Source organism: Myxocyprinus asiaticus, chromosome 40 (assembly GCF_019703515.2).
Source record: "Myxocyprinus asiaticus isolate MX2 ecotype Aquarium Trade chromosome 40, UBuf_Myxa_2, whole genome shotgun sequence".
Lineage (NCBI taxonomy): Eukaryota > Metazoa > Chordata > Actinopteri > Cypriniformes > Catostomidae > Myxocyprinus > Myxocyprinus asiaticus.
This window is the reverse complement of record NC_059383.1, coordinates 27,723,993-27,740,591: the sequence shown is the minus strand read 5'-3', so window position 1 is coordinate 27,740,591 and position 16,599 is coordinate 27,723,993. Positions and strand designations below refer to the sequence as shown.

The following is a 16,599-nucleotide window of genomic DNA, read 5'->3' as shown; positions in this document are numbered from 1 at the left end:
GTATTCTGTAGAAAATCAGATAAGTGCCTTTGAAACATCTGTCACATTGTTACAAGTGTCAATCATGAAGGAGGTGGACGGCTCATGAATAAACCCACCTGTTGAATTATGGATGTTGAAGAGTGAATCTCGCTACATGACTGATAGATATTCTTCTTTCTTGGTGTGTATGAGGACTGTGCGATAGCTAACACTTTCTCCTCTCTCTCCCCAGGCCCTTTCCATCAGAGGACACAGCACTGAATGAAGATGATGTGTACCGGAGCTTGGAGGAGTTGGCAGAGTAAGTATTTAAACTGTAGAAATAGAATAAGGCCCGAAACATACTCTATGCAGGTATGTGAATACAAAAGCTTCTAGCTACTCAAGCTTGATTTTGTGCATTGTTGTGTTCTGAACTGTCTCAGACCGCAGTTCATGACACAACGCAACTATGCATTGCAAGCTCAACATTACCACGGGGGAGCTATAGCAGACATTACTGTGAACTGTCCGCTTACGGTGAGTTTTTACTTTCAACTATTGTAATGGTGAAACAACAGTTTGAAGAGAATATTGCTGAACAAGTAAGTTAATGCCAAGGTTTAATGGTACAAACATTTAAAGGGCACTCTATCACCCCCTTGAGTACTGAGGTTTGTTATGGCCACAGGAACACAAGAATCCATGTTAAGAATGTTCAATCAGAGCGTTGCGTTTGTCAAGTGCAAGCGTCTTCTTGTGCAGCTTGTGTAAAGTATTTTTCTGGGCTAAGAGATGGGAAAAAATGATGAGTCCGCACTCAAGATAGGAAAAAAATCACATTAATTTATTTCTACAGAGACCCTAACAGAGCAAAAGATGTGCAAAAAGTGCCAAGTGAAGCAGCAAAATGTTTTTGGGATCACCCCTTCATCAGTGCTAAATACCCTTAAGCAAAACACCTGCAATCATTTATAGTAAAAGAATTTACCGTAAACATTTTATTAGTAGTATAGAACATAAGATATATATATATATATATATATATGTTGGGCCTCATGTATTCAGATAGAAGACAAAGGCAGGCCTAATACAGTCGTAAAACCTAACTTAAGCCCCCACCTTCCAAGTTGTAAATTTTACTGATAAAAATCACGCCAAAATCAAACAAAGGGAGTCCAAAACAGACTACAAATCCATGAAGCCTTGCTCACTAAAGGATCGAACTCTCAACTCCTATTGGATGAGGCACACAACAGAACGTCCCTCAAACATGACATCATCAGGAGTTGAAATACCTCTGAAATGCTTCCAGAATTACTTCCAGCGACTTTGTTCACCGAATATAGACTTAGTTTTTGCTGCTCTCAGGTGCAACCTCGTGGCACAAGGAAGTAATGTCCAACTTGAAACTGTAGCCATACAATCTCCATCTAGCTGGATGAGTTGAGATTACTCTGTGTTCAACCAAACACTCTAACGGATCCGAAGGAGACCGCCGAGCAATTCTCATCTTCATCCGTTTGCCTACAGAAGTGAAGAGATTAAAGATTTCTCTTCCATCTTCAATCAAGTCGACATTTCTGAGTTCTCCGCCAGCCCGCCAAGAATCAACAGCCGTACCGCCTGCCGACAGAGCGAGGAAACGGCCTCCCGTCATCACCCGAGCCTCAAGGAACCGGGTCAAAGTTAAAGGACGGAGGGAAACACATTCTACCTGTGTCCTCATGCGATTCAAGTAAGAGGTTTACGTCTGGGCAGAGATTGCTGTATTGTGGTCCAACCAAATTGGATTGTGTGATTTCGCCATCGCGGGTGAGACAGAAACTGAGTTCATCCATTAAAGAGTCAAATAACACAGGACTTTTACGAGCCCCGCTCGTAAAACCACGTCTCTGAGTGATGAACACAGCTGCTTTCTCTCCCGCTATCGCGAAATCGGCTTTAGGGCTGTCACTTAATCATCTCTCTCTCTCTCTCTCTCTCTCTCTCTCTCTCTCTCTCTCTCTCTCTCTCTCTCTCTCTCTATCTCTCTTACTAATCACACACACACACACACTGTCACACACACACACCTTATGTGTTATAGGATTATTTTGATTTCCATATCTAATCATATCACTGTTTAGTTTGTAGTTGTAAGTCGGAAGTTTATTGACTGCATTGTATTAATTATTAATTGATATTACTGCATAAATAAACTTTGTTTATATTACAAAGAGAAGTGTTTTGGTTTGTTTTGCATACACCTGTGTCATGCTGACGGGATGTCAGTGCTCGGATTCAAACCTTCATTCATTGTTTTTTTTCCCAAAAATCGATATTCTTTGGATGTCGATTTTCCTAAGAAAACAATCTAATATTGAGACTGTTTTACTATTTGGTTATTAGTCCCTGATTTCAGGGTGGTGCCCCGTCAATGTTAATCCTTATTAATATTCTATTGATTTTTGATAATTGATAATTACCTTTGATGATTGAATTTGAATGATCAATAAGCTAGTATTAATTTTAATTAATGTTTCATCGATGTTAACAATTAACGATTATCTTTGATAACTGTTGATTTAAAGGATTTAAAAAAGCTAACATTGATTCTCATCAATGTTCTATTGATTTTAATAATTAATAACTATCTTTGATAATTATTAATTATTGCTAATAACCAAACTTGCTCCTAAACGTAGCACACTACATATACTGGAGCCCCATATGAGGTTTTAATGAGTTACATTCAATTGATTAATTTAAATATTAATTAATAACTACAGAAATAATTATTAATTATTTCTGATAGTAACACTGATCTAAACCACCAGTAAAGCCCTACATATATATATATATATATATATATATATATATATATATATATATATATATATATTCTAGAGTAAATCTTATGGACTGATGAAAAAAATGTATAGTCCCTACCAGATGGGTTCAAAAGTCTCCAAATATATATATATATATATATATATATATATATATATATATATATATATATATATATATATATATATATATATACATACACACACTACCGGTCAAAAGTTTTGAAACACTTACTCATTCTTTATTATAATTTTTGTTCACATTTTAGAATAATAGTAAAGTCATCAAAACCATGGAATAACATAAATGAAACTATGGGAATTATGTTGTGACTAAACAAAATCCAAAATAAATCAAAACTGTGTTCAAAACCTAATAATTAAAGTCCTATTTATACAGCACAAAAATGTGTTGATGTTGATTTAATTCTTAGGGTAAAAGGTAATACATTTTAAATTTTGACCATTTGTATAAATAAATTGATTAAATTAAGATATTTGGAGGTCACGTGACGCCATGCGAGGATCGGACGTGTGAATGGCGAGCTCTGTGCACTTTGCTAGTTTTAATACTTTTTATGACATAAACCGGTGAGACTCGATACACTCTGTTCCATAACTGTTCTAGGAGGACAATATATCAAAGAATTCAATATCCTTGGGCTCTGGAGACATTAAAAGACACTTATGTGCTCAAGCTGATGCCCCCGAGCAGGCCGTAGGCCTGGGAGTCGATTTGGTCAGGAAGGTGCGGGAAATGCAGCGGGAGATGCTAAACATGTCGGCAACGTTGGAGGATCTTGCTGTGATGCGTTGATCGATCACCGCGAAGTTCACTGATGTGGTTACAAGAGTGGGGGATGTCGAGAAATGGATCGATTACCTGGAGTCATTGGAGAGGGAATTATCTGCTAATCCGCTAGCAACCAAGGTGGATTTGGAGCATGTCTGGGAGAAGTTGGAGGACATGGAAAACCATAGCTGGTGGTATAACGTAGGAAGTAGAGGGACAGGATATGGTGAAATTCCTGGATGGGCTCTTTCCAAATCTGCTCGACATAGGAGGCCATAAGCTAGAAATAGATTGAGCTCACAGGGTTCCTTCTCAGCGATCCGTGGAGGGAGACAAGCCCTGATCAATTCTGGCCAAGTTTCTGAGATCATCAAATAAAGATCTAGTGTCTATGCGAGGTGAGAAGTAAAGGAAGGCTTTCTTGGAAGAACCACAGCATTTTCTTGTTCACAGACTTTGCAAACTCGACAAGAGAGAAACATGATCGATTCAAGGAATGCAAGAAACTTTTACATCAATGGAAGTTCTCTTTGGCACTGATATTCCCGACCAAATTGAGAACAGATGCTAAGCATGGCCGTAAAACATTAACATGCCCACAGCAAGCGATGTCGTCTTGTTGTACTCATGTTGTAGCCGAGTAGACCGGCTCACTGAACATTTGCTTGACTGTTTGAAGAATCTGCATGTTTTTTGTTTTGTTTTATTTTTGTTTTGTTTTTTATGCTGGTTCCGTCTAGCGGGTGGAGTTTATTTGTAGAGTAACACACCTTCAGGACAGTTTTATGGATGAGTCTGCACGCTCTTTGTGCTTATTCCGCCTATTGGCTGGAGTTTGTATTGTGGAGTATTTCTTGCAAAGTCATTGGAGTAAGTCATTTGCTTGCGCATATGTTGCAGCTGAGTGGACCGGCTCACTGAATATTCGCTTGACTCTTTGAGGAATCGGCAGGGATTTTTTTGTGCTGGTTCCACCTATTGGCTGGAGTGTATTTTGTAGATTATATTTTGCTGTGTAATTCTGTCTCACAAAGTTTGTATAGAAACACCGGACTTGAGCAATCCGATGGCAAGGTTGTCGCGGGGGCTGTCGTAGGTGTGCATGGACTGTTTGAGTTTGGAAGGATGGACGCCAGTTGGCATTGTCGTGCGCGAGGTTATTGCACATGGTTTTTTCTGTTTGTTTGGTTCTGGGGGATGTTCGAGTTTTGATGGTTGCACCAAGAAGGAAGGTTACTTCTCTTCTTAAGCGTAAGAAATATGATGTAGTGTTTCTTCAAGAAACACGCCTTTCTCCACAGAAAGCTGAAAAATTTGGAAAGATATTGGGTGGGCATTTATTTTTTTAGTACTGGCTCGAGTAAGAGCAGGGGAGTCATTACGCTGATAAGTAAACATCTACAATTCAAATGTCTCAAACAGAGTAAAGATAAATTAGGAAGAGTCATTATTGTTTAGCTGAAATTCAGGGACAAAGTCTAATTTTGGCTAATATTTATGCACCTAGCGTTGATGATCAGGGCTTTTTATAGATCTTGAAGGGATGCTGCAAGCCGCTGGCACCCCTCATGATATAATATTGGGAGGAGACTTTAATCTTTTGATGGACTCAGTCCTTGATCATTGTGAAGCAAAAGTGTGCAAGCCCCCTAGAACAACATTGACGCTTCACAGGATGTGTAAAAATGTTGGTCTTACAGATATTTGGAGACTTTTGAACCCATCTGGTAGGGACTATACATTTTTTCATCAGTCCATAAGATTTACTCTAGAATATATATATATATATATATATATATATATATATATATATATATATATATATATATATATATATATATATATATATATAATATATTTTTTATACTATATGTATATATCCAAGTCCCTCATTTCATCTTACATTGATTGCTCAATTGGAAACATTTTAGTCTCAGATCACACCCTGGTGTGTTTAGAGGTGTTGCCACATATTGAGAAAAAGAAATCATATAGTTGGCACTTTAATGTTTCCTTTTTGCAAAATCCTGAATTCCAACAAATGCTAAAGGCAGAAATCAATGTCTATATGGAGACCAACTGGTCCTCAGTATCCTCTGTGGGCATAGCTTGGGAGGCACTTAAGGCAGTTCTTAGGGGCCGGATCATACAGTATGCCTCATTCACCAAAAAATCCAAAGCACAAGAATTCGTTGAATTGGAAGGGAATATTAAAAGTGCCCAGGCAGAGCTGAAGTGCCGAGTGTCATCTAATGGCCTCAGGGATTTGACCCGATTGAAATACAGATATAATACTGTTTTGTCAAGGAAGGTGGAGTTTTGGCTATTCAGGGCAAGACAGTCATACTTTGAGTTGGGGGACAAAGCAGGGAAACCTCTGGCTAGATATATAAAACAGAGAGTGAAATCTGCTGGTGGTGAAATATTTACCTGGGCCATTGATATTAATAATGCTTTTAAAGAATTCTATCTTGATCTCTATAGTTCCACATCTTCGTCTACTGATGAGGATATTAGAAACTTTGTGGATCCATTAGAACTTCCTGAACTGACAACTAAGCAAAAAATTATCTTGATTCTGAGATAACCTTGGAGGAGCTTGGTGAGGTAATTAAGGCCTTGCCTACAGGCAAGGCTCTGGGGCCAGACGGCTTTGCTGCTGAATTTTTTTTAGATTTTATGCTACAGAACTGGCTCCACTTTTGCTAGAAGTTTATACAGAATCGTTAAAGAATGGAAAGCTTCTGCCAACCATGACACAAGCTCGGACCAGTCTGATTCTTAAAAAGGACAAAAATCCAAGCGAGTCTAAGAGTTACCGTCCATTTTCCCTGATCCAGCTAGACTTAAAATATTTTCTAAAATTTTGGCTAACCGATTAAGTAAAGTTATGACATCTCTTGTACATGTTGATTAGGTGGGGTTTATTCGGGGCTGGAGCTCTTCTGATAACATTAGGCGAACGATCAGACTCCGGTCGCTGCCATCTCACTTGACGCCGAAAAGGCATTTGATATGGTAGAATGGGATTATCTTTTTAAGATTTTGTAAATGTACGGGTTCAGGAATACTTTTATTGGATGAATTATGTTACTTTATAGACACCAGGAAGTGGCAGTACAAACAAATTGATTAATTTCAGATTATTTTACTCTGGATAGGGGCACCCGGCAGGGTTGCCCTCTTTCCCCATTATTGTTCTGTTTTGCCCTGGAACCATTAGCAGCCAAGATAAGAAAGGAGGATGATTTTACAGGGGTGGTGGCGGGAGGTGTGGCGCATAAGCTTTTGCTTTACGCAGATGATATTTTATTATTTGTCTCCGACCCTGCTAGATCTGTGCCTTGCCTCCACATAGTTATTAATTCCTTTTCTAAGTTCTTAGGATACAGAGTTAATTTGTCTTAATCCAAAGCTTTGGTACTGACCAGTGTATTGCCCGGAAACAGCTTTTCAGCTGGGTGCCTTCCAGTGGCCCAAACAGGGCATTAGTTATTTGGGTATTTTATTCCCACCAAATTTGTGTGATTTAGTTAATTTTGAGCCTTTAATAAAAAGGTTTTCGAGCGATGTGGGCAGGTGGGCTTCATTACATTTATCTATGATTGGGAAGGTTATTGTTATTAAAATGAATTGTATTCCAAAATTCAATATGGACAAAAGTGTCCAGAGTGTTTAATTCGGATATTTATTTAAATGTTGTTTCGAGCATATGGCTGAGCCCAAATTTATGTATTAATAAGACCCCTTTCTGCTGGACAGAGTCTATTGTGAGGGAGGTTAATATGCTTGGGGTCCTATATGAGAGTGAAGTGTTGAGATCCTTTGAAAATATGGTTCAACATTTTGGGATTCCCAGGTCTCAATTCTTTAGGTATTTACAGCTGTGCCACCTGCTTTGTACTATTTTTGGGAGTAGCATACACCCCCCTAAAGCGGCAGATACTCTGGGAGTGGTGATTACTGCTTTTGAAAAAGGCCATGAAGCATCAGTGTATTACTCCCTGCTAATTCAGAGTCTGGGGGACGGAGCTTCAACTTCTCTCAACAGATTATGGGAGAAAGATTTAAACTTGGTATTGGAGGAGGGAGTGTGGGCTAGGATTCTAAAAAACTTAAAGTCTGCATCTAGAGATTCAAGGGTACGCCTTTTGCAATTGAAGATTTTACATCGATTCTATTGGACCCCCTCTAGATTGTATAGGCTTGGTCTTAAAGACACACCCACCTGTTGGCAATGCCAATCAGAAGATGGGGACACAACTCATGTTTTTTGGTGGTGTGTTGAGATCCAAGAATTTTGGTTGAGGGTTCAGAGTTTTATATGTGACGTATTGGGCACTCAAATTTCATTTTGCCCCAGACTCTGTATTTTAGGCGATGGGGCGGTCATTAATATAGGGAATAAATATATAAAAAATTGGGTCCTTGCCAGTGTTATGATCAGCAGACTGGTCATTCTTAAGGGGATGGAAGTCGGCTGGAGCACCCTAATTTCAAGAGTGGCACACAGAGATGGTGTAATGTTTAATGCGTGTGTTCATGTATTTCATGTCTCTTATTTTGAAAAGTTTAGTCCTGTTTCATGTCATGTGCTCCTTAGTCATGTGATGTCCTGTTTTCCCTCCATGTTTAATTATTTTGTTTAGAATTCTGTTTGTTCATTGGTTTGTTCTCCCATGTATTTAAGTATTTACACCCTCATGTTTTCCATTGTTTGTTGTCAGGTATTGTGAATGTAACTTTGTTAGATAGTTCATGTCACGTTTATGTCAAGTTTAAGTCTAGTCAATTCAAGTTCATGTTTACAGTTAGGGTTATTTAGATATCACTTTTGTTTAATAAATTGCACTTGGGTTCTTCATTCCATTGTCATCGTCTTCATCATTGTCATCACCAGCAGCATCGTTGCAGAAATACCTGACCGAACAATGAACCCAGCAATTCAACTCATCCGCCTACGTCGGGGAATCGTCCCCTGGAGCATTATGTAGAGGACTTCTGCGATCTGGCCTGCCGGGTGGACTTTAATGAGGTCGCCCTCAAAGACATTTTCTGTTTTGGATTGAGCAGATCTCCACTTCGATGCCTGGTGGTCGCAGTTCCCTCAGCCTCGCTCAGTATATCGACCTTGCCCTGCAGATCATTGGTTCTATGTTCACTGTGGGGGAGGCGGATGCCAAGCCAGCGTCCCACGACATGGCCGCCGAGCCAGAGTTCCACGACATGGCCGCTGAGCCAGAGTTCCACGACATGGCCGCCAAGCCAGAGTTCCTCGTCATGGTCGTCGAGCCAGAGTTCCTCGTCATGGTCGTTGAGACTGATCCATGCCATGTCACAGCAACTCCTCAGCCTGTTTCATGCCATGTCACAGCAATGCCTCAGCCTGCTCCATGCCATGTCACAGCAACGCCTCTGCCTGCTTCATGCCATATCAGCCACGCCTGAGCCTGCTCCATGCCACGTCACAGCCAAGTCTGAGCCTGCTCCATGCCACGTCACAGCCATGCCTGAGCCTGCTCCACACCACGTCACAGCCACGCCTGAGCCTGCTCCATGCCATGACCCTGCCTGGACCCTCCGAGCCCTGGAATCCGCCTTGGCCTGTCAGTCCCTCAACATTGCTTCAGCTCTGCGTTCCCTCAGCTCCAATGCGGTCCTTCAGCCTGTCGTATTTGCCGGGTTCCCTCGTCCCTCCAGCTCCTCCTTGGTATGTCGGTCACCTGGCTCTGCCTTGGCTCTCCGATCCTCTGGCTGCGCCTTGTCCCTCCGATCCGTCAGCTTCTCTGGGGACCTCCTTCCATACGGCTCCACCTTGGTCCTCAGTCCCACCGGCTCTGCCTCAGTCTTCCAATCCCCCAGCTCTGCCTTGCTCCGAGCCTCCAGCGCCGCCTTGGTCCTCCCTGCTATCGGCTCCACCCTGGCCCTTTGAGTCTTCGGCTACTCTCTGGGTACCAAGTTCCATGGTGTCACCCTTCAAGTCTCTCAAGACTCTGCTTTCCACAGCTCTGCCCCTCAAGCCTCTCAGGGCCCCACCTTCCATTGACTCTACCCTGGTCCCATGCCCCACACCCTGTCTCGCCAGGCCATGCCCCACACCTCAAGCTCCCCCCAGCTCCCTACAGAACTTTGGAACTATGTCATATTTAATGTGTGTGTTCGTGTTTTGGGGTGTCGGGAGCTGCCCCTAGTGGTGGGGGGGGGGGGGATATGTAATGTTTAATGTGTGTGTTCATGTATTTCATGTCTTTTATTTTGAAAAGTTTAGTTCCTGTTTCATGTCATGTGCTCCCTAGTCATGTGATGTCCTGTTTTCCCTCCATGTTCATATGTTTTGTTTTCATTGGTTCATTGTTTGATTATCTTGTTTAGAGTTCTGTTTGTTCATTGGTTTGTTCTCCCATGTCCAGGTATTTAAGCCTTCATGTTTTCCATTGTTGGTTGTCAGGTATTGTGAATGTAACTTTGTTAGATAGTTCATGTCAAGTTTAAGTCTAGTCAAGTCAAGTTCATGTTTGTGTTTATGTTTCATGTTTACAGTTAGGGTTATTTGGATATCACTTTTGTTTAATAAATTGCACTTGGGTTCTTCATTCCATGGTCATCGTATTCATCATTGTCAGCACCAGCAGCACCATTACAGATGGGCAGGGTAGCGGCATTTGAAGAGATGTCATATAGAAGGCTAGGCAACCTAGAGTTACTTAATAAAAAATGGGGCAGCTATTTAGCCTTTTTAGAAGGCTCTTGTAAGGGGCAGTGGAGAGAGTTTTATAGTTTTAAATGTGAACATGATTTTTGTTGAAATTGTAAATTGTATCCTTTGTGGGATTTTCCTTTCTTTATTTGTTGATTGTTATATTTTTATTTTCTCAAAAACTGTTTTTTATGTTTTATGTGTAGCAGGCTTTGTCCACAATGACATTTGTTGAGGGGTAGGGTGGGTTGGGGTTTGGGAGGTGGATAGGGAATTGATGGGGGTTTAAAAGGGATAATAGTTGATTCTGTTCATTTATATTGTTTTATTTTGTATTCTGTATAAGTATCAATTAAAAAAAAGTGTTAATCTGAAAGATATTTGATTTAGTTTATATACACTGGTGGCCAAAAGTTTGGAATAATGTACAGATTTTGCTGTTTTGGAAGGAAATTGCTACTTTAATTCACCAAAGTGGCATTCAACTGATCAGAAAGTATAGTCAGGACATTACTGATGTGAAAAACAGCACCATCACTATTTGAAAAAAAGTCATTTTTGATCAAATCTAGACAGGCCCCATTTCCAGCAGCCATCACTCCAACTGGTGCTTGAAAATCACTTACCATTATATCAAACACAGTTGAAAGCTATTTGGTTCGTTAAATAAAGCTTAACATTGTCTTTGTGTTTGTTTTTGAGTTGCCACAGTATGCAATAGACTGGTATGTCTTAAGGTCACTATTAGGTCAAAAATGACAAAAAAAAAACTTTTAAGAAACTCAGCTTTCTCTAGAAACTCATCAGTCAATCATTGTTTTGAGAAATGAAGGCTATACAATGCTTGAAATTGCCAAAAACTGAAGATTTCATACAAAGGTGTACACTACAGTCTTCAAAGACAAAGGACAACTGGCTGTAACAAGGACAGAAAGAGATGTGGAAGGCCAGATGTACAACTAAACATGAGGATAAGTACATCAGAGTCTCTAGTTTGAGAAATAGACATCTTGCTTGTCCTCAGCTGACAGCTTCATTTAATTATACATGCTCAACACCAGTTTCATGTACAACAGTGAAGAGAATACTCAGGGATGCAGGCCTTATGGGAAGAATTGCTAAGAAAAAGCCACTTTTGAAACAGAAAAACAAAAAAGGTTAGAGTGGGCAAAGAAACACATGCATTGGACAACAGATAATTAGAAAAGATTGTTATGGATCTTAACCCTATTGAGCTTTTGTGGGATCAGCTAGACTGTAAGGTGTGTGAGATAAGAAGCGTGGGGTGAAATTCTGGACAAACTGGCAGCTAGAATGCCAGGGATCTGCAAAGCTGTCATTGCTGCACGTAGAGGATTTTTTGATGAGAACTCAGTAATTTAAGAAGTTCTGAACATTTTTTTCAAATTTTTCACATTATTAATGTCCTGACTATACATTGTGATCAGTTGAATGCCACTTTGGTGAATAAAGTACCAATTTCTTTCCAAAAGAACAAAATCTGTATATTATTCCAAACTTATATATATATATATACACACACACACACACACACACACACACACATATATCATGGACCTATTTACACTTGGACACTTCATGTGTTTTTACTGATCGGATTGCTATCCGACTGAATAAGCACATTCCATTTACACTTTGTCACATCAATGTGTCTCCAACAAACAGATATAAATCCGATCTTCAAATCTCGCTATATATGCAAATAATGCAGAGTTCACTTCCATAATTATGCTAATGCCTGGCAGAAAATTTTAAAGATGACAATCACTCTTCTGGTTACCATAGCGATGTTGGCTTTGTGCCAGGCTCAAAGCATCACAGGAGCTGGCATTGTGGGCGTTAAGACCACAGTAGAATTAGTGGGTGGTTTGGAAGGGGGGTTGGTGGACTGTGATAGTGGTGACAGACCCGATTCTGTGCTGATTAATGGAGAATAATTAGGCAGCAGGGTGGATAGGTGTCATTCATCAACAGAGGACGGTGTGGCACAGCCGTGTTAGCCCAAATTGCATGCATTAAATGTCTCACGATGGCTCTATAAAACTTCTATAGAGCCATAAATGGAGATGATCTTATGTCACAGTGCAAATGCTGTCATTTTTAATTGCAGCCTAAAGAAAAACATAGTTTGTGTAGTCAATATAGAGTCAGAGAAGATGGCATGTTTAATACAACAGTGACAAAAACAAGGCCTTGAGGGATGGAAGTGCAGTCTGTCAAGGTGTCATTCTCTCTTTAAGTCCTAGGTTGTCTTTTTTTTCACAACCATGTTCTCTGGAGGTTTTTTTTATAGGACATTGGAGAGAGACAGAAAAGATAATTGGGAAATAGGGGTAAGAGAGTATGCTGATTCGAACCTGTGTTCCTGTAAGTCAACAGCTTTTTTTACACCAACAGTCCACTCTCACGACTCACTATGGTTTATTGCTCTGATTTCATTGGGGAAGGTTTTTACCACTGCAACATATCAAGCCAACTTAATGTCAAGATCTAAGATACAGTGCATCCAGAAAGTATTCACAGCGCTTCACTTTTTCCACATTTTGTTATGTTACAGCCTTATTCCAAAATGGATTCAATTAATTATTTTCCTCAAAATTCTACAAACAATACCCCATAATGACAACATGAAAGAAGTTTGTTTGAAATCTTTGCAAATTTATTAAAAATAAAACATTCACATGTACATAAGTATTCACAGCCTTTGCTCAATACTTTGTTGAAGCACCTTTGGCACCAATTACAGCCTCAAGTCTTTTTGAGTATGATGCTACAAGCTTGGCACACCTATTTTTGGGCAGTTTCTCCCATTATTCTTTGCAGGACCTCTGAAGCTCCATCAGGTTGGATGGGGAGCGTCGGTGCACAGCCATTTTCAGATCTCTCCAGAGATGTTCAATCGGGTTCAAGTCTGGGCTCTGGCTGGGCCACTCAAGGACATTCACAGAGTTGTCCCGTAGCCACTACTTTGTTATCTTGGCTGTGTGCTTAGGGTCGTTGTCCTGTTGGAAGATGAACCTTCGCCCCAGTCTGAGGTCCAGAGCGCTCTGGAGCAGGTTTTCATCAAGGATGTCTCTGTACATTGCTGCATTCATCTTTCCCTCGATCCTGACTAGTCTCCCAGTTCCTGCCGCTGAAAAACATCCCCACAGCATGATGCTGCCACCACCATGCTTCACTATAGGGATGGTATTGGCCAGGTGATGAGCGGTGCCTGGTTTCCTCCAGACATGATGCTTGCCATTCAGGCCAAAGAGTTCAATCTTTGTTTCATCAGACCAGAGAATTTTGTTTCTCATGGTCTGAGAGTCCTTCAGGTGCCTTTTGGCAAACTCCAGGTGGGCTGTCATGTGCCTTTTACTAAGGAGTGGCTTCCGTCTGGCCACTCTACCATACAGGCCTGATTGGTGGAGTGCTGCAGAGATGCTTGTTCTTCTGGAAGGTTCTCCTCTCTCCACAGAGAAACAGTGGAGCTCTGTCAGAGTGACCATCGGGTTCTTGGTCACCTCCCTGACTAAGGCCCTTCTCCCCCGATCGCTCAGTTTGGCCAGGCGGCCAGCTCTAGGAAGAGTCCTGGTGGTTCTAAACTTCTTCCATTTAGGGATGATGGAGGCCACTGTGCTCATTGGGACCTTCAATGCTGCAGAAATTTTTTCTGTACCCTTCCCCAGATCTGAGCCCCAATACAATCCTGTCTCGGAGGTCTACAGACAATTCCTTGGACTTCATGGCTTGGTTTGTGCTCTGACATGCACTGTTAACTGTGGGACCTTATATAGACAGGATTGTACCTTTGCAAATCATGTCCAATCAACTGAATTTACCACAGGTGGACTCCAGTCAAGTTGTAGAAACATCTCAAGGATGATCAGTGGAAACAGGATGCACCTGAGCTCAATTTTGAGTGTCATGGCAAAGGCTGTGAATACTTACGTACATGTGATTTCTTTTTTCTTTTTTTTTTTTTTTTTCTTTTTAATAAATTTGCAAAGATTTCAAACAAACTTCTTTCACGTTGTCATTATGGGGTATTGTTTGTAGAATTTTGAGGAAAATAATGAATTTAATCCATTTCGGAATAAGGCTGTAAAATAACAAAATGTGGAAAAAGTGAAGCGCTGTGAATACTTTCCGGATGCACTGTATATACACTACTGGTCAAAATGTTTTAAACACTTACTTATTCTTTATTATAATTTTGTGTCACATTTTAGAATAATAGTAAAGTCATTAAAACTATGGAATAACATAAATGGAACTATGGGAATTATGTTGTGACTAAACAAAATCCAAAATAAATAAAATCTGTGTTATATTTGAGCATCTTCAAAGTAGTCACCCTTTGCCTAGAATTTTCAGAAATGTACTCTTGACATTTTCTCAACCAGCTTCTTGAGGTATCACCCTGGGATACTTTTTAAACAGTATTGAAGGAGTTCCCATCTATATGCTGGGCACTTATTGGCTGCTTTTCTTATTATTTGGTCCAAGTCATCAATTTCAAAAACGTTTTTTTAATTAATTTTTTATTACATTTTAGATTTATAATGAAATAAATTAATATGGTGGCACAATTATATTTTTGTCTACAAAACTAATTTCAAACATTTAAGCATTCAGATCAAAAGATTTTTAAGATCATGAGAAACATTTCGGTCAAGTGTTTCAAAACTTTTGACCAGTAGTGTATACAGTGTTACTATTATTATTGAAACAATAATAGTCCTAGACAAACGGGGTGTATGTGAGGGCATATGTGGACTGTTGACATTTCCGCTGTCTATGATCTCCTGCACTGATCCATATCGACTAGACTTTAGGTGCTTCCTTCAATGGCCTCAAGTGATTGCTGACCTCCTTCAATGTTCTTGATATCCCTCTGCTATCTGACCCCTCTTTACATGCAGATTCATGTTGAAACACATCTCATCGTCTAATCTAATAGAGGTTAAACCCACGCCCAGTGCACAAGCACTCATTGTACCATTGGTAATTGAACTTTGTATCTCACTGAATTAATGAAACTTCTCATCCATGTGGACCCATGACCTTTTCCAGCCATAAATATGGTTCATTTCCACACAACTCTCAACTCTGATTAATGGAAAGTTCCCTTATATGTTGCACTGGGACATAGTTTAACAAGCACTTTCATCAGGCTGCTCTGAGATCTCTTAATTGGACTGTGATATCATTGTCTGCTTTAATGGAAATGAAAATGTGCATGAAAGGGTTTGTGGCAATGTTACCGAAGCTCAAAAAGTGAGTCACCATCATGTGCTTTCAGTAGTTTTATTCATGTGAGTACTATGTCTGTTTGCATTAGAATGGAGATGTTTTTCAACAATGTACCGCAAGTTGGGCCAAACACTGTGTTAATGAGAAGACTCACCATTTTCTCAATAAAAGTCTTTGATCTTTTCAGCTATTGAAGAGGAGTCATTCTGTAGGACTGAGATTCACTTGAAGAGATAAAAGAGGTAGAAAGTGCTAATCAAGGTGCTTTTGTGAAAGGTTAATGGTGTTGAAGAAGCTCTTAAGTTGGGATCAGTCTTGAATGAGAAAGATGACTGAGGCACTTTAAAAGAGCTTTAAAAACCCCACTAACAGCACTCTCATTTGCTGGTTATGGCCAGCATTTATAGCATATATGAGTAAAACATGTTATACCCCCAGAATCTAATGCAAACTGAAACAACAGATGAAGTATAAAAAAAAAATCAACTTGATAAACACAATGCTAGATTGTTGTGGGTGTTTGCCAATTTATTGCTATGTGGCTGCTAAGGTGTTCTGACTGATTGTCAGCATACTGTTGCTGTTGACTGGACTAATGAGTATCACAAAGCAGTTGTAGCGTGCATGTGTAAAACGTGTTTGTATTTGCTTGTGGTCAAAAAAGACAGCTTTACTCTGAAAGACAACCCAGTTGACCGGGCGCAATTTCATCCAGAACACAAAAAAACTAAGTATACCCTGGCCTTTAGTCACTATGATATTCTTTTCCCTATTCATGCAGTGACCAAAAGTACCATCACTAAGTATGAGCAATAGTAATCGTGAAGCTTAACTTGGCAAGAGCCACTAATAAACCAATTGAAGCCATTTGATATGAGATATAGCTAACTAATGTAATGCACATTTTTCTTTTAGCATTGCTTTTAGCTTCTACTCAACTTTTTATGACAATTTCACCTGTAAACCAATGTACGATTGTAAATTTACTCCAGAACGTATTTAGCGTCCTTGTGCATCTCGCACATGATTTAACGATGGATCTACAAATTGATGTAATG

The 16,599-nt window shown here is 40.0% G+C and overlaps 1 protein-coding gene across 3 annotated transcripts in view; it reads left to right on the top strand.

The window, feature by feature from the left end:
- The window catches only part of LOC127431080 (guanine nucleotide exchange factor VAV2-like), a 306,871-nt gene that overhangs the window by 227,110 nt on the left and 63,162 nt on the right, over nt 1-16,599 (top strand). For all 3 annotated transcript variants that reach the window (XM_051681326.1, XM_051681325.1, XM_051681324.1), the window contains exon 4: nt 215-283. In XM_051681326.1, the coding sequence (XP_051537286.1) occupies nt 215-283 (69 nt within the window). The remainder of the gene's footprint in view (nt 1-214; nt 284-16,599) is intronic.